This window comes from Alosa pseudoharengus, unplaced genomic scaffold (genome assembly GCF_046254945.1).
Source record: "Alosa pseudoharengus isolate Yale_2024_CS ecotype anadromous, Long Island Sound unplaced genomic scaffold, YU_APseudo_1.1 YU_APseudo_1.1_scf_10, whole genome shotgun sequence".
Lineage (NCBI taxonomy): Eukaryota > Metazoa > Chordata > Actinopteri > Clupeiformes > Clupeidae > Alosa > Alosa pseudoharengus.
In genome coordinates this window covers 21,500,635-21,505,634 of record NW_027468565.1, presented here as the reverse complement: position 1 = coordinate 21,505,634, position 5,000 = coordinate 21,500,635, and the positions used below count along the sequence as shown (strand labels likewise).

The 5,000-nt window shown below is 44.4% G+C and overlaps 1 protein-coding gene across 2 annotated transcripts in view; it reads left to right on the top strand.

The window, feature by feature from the left end:
- peds1a (plasmanylethanolamine desaturase 1a) overlaps nucleotides 1-5,000 on the top strand; it is a 32,957-nt gene that overhangs the window by 12,813 nt on the left and 15,144 nt on the right. For both annotated transcript variants that reach the window (XM_076267525.1, XM_076267533.1), the window contains one exon: nucleotides 2,394-2,513. In XM_076267525.1, coding sequence (XP_076123640.1) covers nucleotides 2,394-2,513 — 120 coding nt within the window. The remainder of the gene's footprint in view (nucleotides 1-2,393; nucleotides 2,514-5,000) is intronic.

Sequence of the window (5,000 nt, the reverse complement as noted above, 5' to 3'; positions counted from 1 at the left end):
CCTAACATTTCAGAAATAAAACATTTCTCAGAACAACAGCTTTCTCCTGTGCTACTCGGGGTATTTTTGGTTCATGTTTGCGATTTGGTGGTTGTATCACAGCCTGTATTTGCTGTTGCTATGGGCCCATTTTTTAAGAAATAAAGAAACATGGTCTTAAATTGACCTCGGTGCAGTGTGTTGCTACTCGATCCCCAGAACATCACACATGCACATACACAAACACATGCATACGCACACACACACACACACACACACACACACACACACACACACACACACACACACACACAAACGTTAACACACAGGCACACACACACACACACACACACACACACACACCTGGCTGTGCAGCCCCTCGGCACACCTGAGGCCCCACCCTTCTTGATTTATCTCTTTCATTTAGATGCTGCTGTGAAGGAGTGTGGCTGTGTACCTGCGTATCAGGTGTGTGTTCCCTCAGCGGAGTAAACAGGTGTTTGTGTGCGGAGAGGGCAGAGGGTCACTGGTGCTTCAGCTGGTCAGACAGAGGCCTGGCCAACTCCAGCCGTGTCACACTCTTGCCGTAGTTAGCGAGTCCACCTCTGGCCTGCCCCAGTTAAGCAGCACAGATGCTGGACACTGTGTGCACTGAACACACAAAAGATCTGGGTCCACAGTAAGTGTCAATCATTCAGCTGTGTGTTGGACCATGGTCCATCCATTGTTTGCCAGTTTGAGTGTGTTTCAATTGTCAACTTTGTGAGTAAATTTTGGTGTATCATGTAAGTGTGTGGGTGTGTGTAGGGGACCCCTCTATTGTGAGTCAACTTGGGTGTGTCATGTGTGCGTGTGTGCGCGTGTGTGTGTGTGTGTGTGTGTGTGTGCGCCTGTGTGTAAGGTGGGCCGGTGGTGCAAAGTGGAGGTGTGAAAAGTCCGTGGCTCCCGAGCAGCTCTATAAATAGCCGTCATCAATATCCTCCCTCAGTCCCGGGCCCGGTGCCCGGTGCCTTCCCTATCGCTCCCATCTCCTCCACGAGGTGATCTAATGGCATTAAAGTTTCAGAAGCGCTGACTCCACAGAGCCTCCTCACGCCTCACGTCTCACGTCTGCAGAAAGAGAGGCAGATGAGCAGCTGAGGAAAGAAAAGAAAGAAGCGAGAGAAAGAGAAAAGGACTGAGGGAGAGAGAGAGAGAGGGAGAGAGGAGACGTGGGAGAGAGGAGTGCGATGAGGGGGACGAAGTAAAATGATTGATAGGAGGGTATGGTGTTGTGTATTAAAGAAAGAAGAGAAGGAGGGATGGAAAGAGGAGAGGAGAGGAGGAGTGGGGGGGCACTGGTGGAGGTGGTGTTGCTGGGCGTCTGATGAGATTGGGAGCTGGGATGGGTCTTCACGGGGGCTGGTTGCCGTGGTGAATAATTCAACAGCTGCCTCATAGCGCTGCTCCTTCTCTTGCGGGCCGCTTGGGCGGCACTGCGACAACACTGTTGGTGCTGTGTCCGCAGGCGACCGCTGACCGGAGAGGAGGAGAGGCGGGGGGGTTTTTCCGCTGTGTCAGGTCTGACCCCTGTGGCGGAGATCATGACCCCACTGCTCACGATACACTTGTCCTCATCGAGCCGATTACTCAAGAGCACTGTCAGTAATGGAACACACACATTGCTGCCCACCACCCTCTCACACACACTCACACACACACACACACACACATGCAAGTATGCCGTCGGTTGGATCTCCTGTCGGCCGACCTGCCGGACCTCTCGCTGATATTGGTTGGCTGCCCCCTGCTGACCTTTGGGCCCATAGGTCATTAGCATACGCAGCAGCGAGGGCCACTCAGAGGTCTTGGTTATCATATGTATCACCTACTGCTGATGAAGTACTTTTCAAATTTGGCTGATGAGTTCATTTTTCAGATTTTTGTCATTATGATGTGTGTGTGTGTGTGTGTGTGTGTGTGTGTGTGTGTGTGTGTGTGTGTGTGTGTGTGTGTGTGTGTGTGTGTGTGTGTGTGTGTGTGTGTGTGTGGTCTATCTGAGACTTCATGATGAAGTTTGACGTGCTTTATCCATTCCTGAAGCTATTTACACACCAGAAGTTAGTAGGTGACTGAATACATGAGGACATCTTTTGGATTGACTCATCACACGCTGTGTGAGACACACACACAACCACAACCATATACACACACACACACACATAATAATCAAATGCCTCAGGTTGCCAGGATGTTTTTGTAACGTGTTACAAAATGTTTGCTTCGGATTTGGTCAATATTTAAATAAGTATTTCTATTTATCTATCTATCTCTCTCCCTCCCTCCCTCTCTCTCACTCTCTCTGTCTCTCTGTCTCTCTGTCTCTCTGTCTCTGTCTCTGTCTCTCTGTCTCTCTATCTCTCTCTTTGTCTTAGGTAAGCGTCTGCAGGAGTGGTTCTGCGTGATTCTGTGCCTCACTCTCTTCATCATGAACTTCTCCTTCCTCCTCATCAACTTCTCCACGGTGCACATCTTCAAGATTATCTTCGGCATTGGTACGCTCCTGACCCGCTCCTTCTCCATCACACACAGACACACACACACACACACACACACCCCAAACTCCCCAACACATCCAAGCCATTAGTCAGCCCCACAGGCGCCTGGCTATCACTGATACCATCTCCTATTAAAGGCAGGAAACAGTGCACTGGTGATAATGACAGTAGTTCTACTGTTGTTTGGCCTACCCTCATAGGTAATGTTTCAGCATTAAAGGAGATTGTTGGTTACCAACACCATTGTTTACAGACACACTGTGACAGTCATCACGGTCATCCTCAGGGCGTGAAAGAGAGTTGTCCAAGGGAATAGGTTCATTGTTAATATGTAGGCAGGGGTAGCTGTTTTTTCTATAGGTTTGTTTTGCAGGCTTGGCAACTCATAATGACCTGTATTTCAGGTTGATATGTAACACAGAGTAGAATACAGAAAATATATCACCTCTATGTTATTGTATGTATAGTGCCCATAAGAAATATTCACCCCCCTTGGATATTTCCACTTTTACTAATTTTATTAATGGAATCTTGGTCGATTTAATTTGGCCTTTATTACAATAATTTACAAGCATCCCCTCTTTAATGTCAAAGTGAAAAAGGATTTCTGCAAAGTAATGTTAATTTTGCTTCCACATTCGGGGACTTTGCAGGTGTCTTACGACGCCACATTTTCCCTTGTGAAAATTGCATTTCTCAGTACTTTACTTCCAGTAAATCATCAAGAAAAAATATGAGCAAGCTTTATTGATAAGTAAAGATGTATTATCAACAACATTTCATAACATATCAGTGTAGGTGTCATAGAAAATTACAAAAAACTGCCCTGAGGCAACATTGTACCATAAAGGACTCGCATATGGCCATACCAAATAAGTAGGGAAGCAAGTGCATTATATTTGTAAGTAAACTGGCAAGGCAAAAGCAAAATTGCCTATACCTGTAAGTAAGCTGTTAGAAACAGAGTTATACATAATATGTAATACTCACCACACCAAAAATAAAAAAGAGCCTGTTTTTTTGTGTTGCGATCAGAGTGCAGGTTTTGTTCTGGAGTTTGAGGCCAGGTGGGGTGACTGCTTTCTCCTTTTGCTACATAATGCCTGAAGTGAAAGGGCTTGCTGTGATGCTAAAGGAAGTGTGCTCAAAGTAAGAGCTGTATGAGGGACCCTTAGGTCAGGTTGACCCCTGTATGAGGGCCCCCATGGAATGGCGGTGCATAGTGAGGCACCCTTTGATGAACAGTGGATGGAAGGATGTACGTGGGGCACCTGTATGTGTGAAGTGCATGAGTGTGCTTTATGAAGTTTAACAGAGTGTCCTGACTACCATACCAACATCCATGGCTTTTTGTCAAGCTGCGGACTTGCTACCCCGTAGCCCCAAGTTTGAGACCTGACCTCCCTCTATTTTCTACAGTGTAGGCCTACCCCCTGTGTTTCTCTCTGGAGACCTTTAATTCTTAAAAATAGGAATTATTTTACTTTTACCGTCATGGTATAATGTGGCCTTGAGGCAACAAATCTTAAAAATATATACAAATTAAAACAAAATATAAAAAATATTATTATTGTTAAAGTGTACCTTTTTAAACAGAAAAAACAATGATAATATTTTTTTTCCACAAGGATAAAATAAGTAACGGATAATGCCCGACGAGGTGTCCATTATCAGAAATAAATGGACGACGCGGAGGCGTGAACCGGTTGCTTCCGCGAAGTCCATTTATTTCTGATAATGGACGCATCGAAGGGCATTATCCCGTTTATACCATGGTCACTAACGAAATAAATAAATATGAAATCAATTATTAATACTAAATGAGTTTTAGAGCTAATCGTTAGTTTTTTCAGCTGTTTACAGTTGATTCCATTGTTGCGAAGCCTGCCTCCAGGCTCAACCGTCATCCTACTATCATTGTTATAGTTACCATTCATAAGCATTGATATGGAACGGCGATTAAACTTCTTTTTACCAGATCTACTTCATAGATGTAGTATATCACTTTTTAATTAACATTACTTTGTAGAAATTGTCTTTCACTTTGACATTAAAGAGGGAATTTTTGTAAATTATTGTAAAAAAGGCCAAATTAAATTGACAGAGATTCCATTTATTAAAACAATAAAAGGGGAAATATCCAAGGGTGGTGAATACTTTTTATAGACACTGTATGTTATTTATGTTGTGAAATAGGCTGTTTTTGGCATCTTGTAAATTGATCAGTTATTGATCATCCAGACAGGGGCGCTGGAATGTTAGGAGGGAAGGAATCGCTCAGTGTTGTGATTCTGCCTGGCTCTTTAGTTAGTTTACTAATAACCCATGGCCTCTGAAACATCACTCTCAGATATTTCACTACACTCGCTCACTGTGTGCGAGTGGGGATCATCCCCATCCCTCCCATGTAGTCTCTGAATACTGGTCAATATATACGCTTCTAAAATAATTGTGTGAAATCTGTTCACTGTTCACTTTAAATAC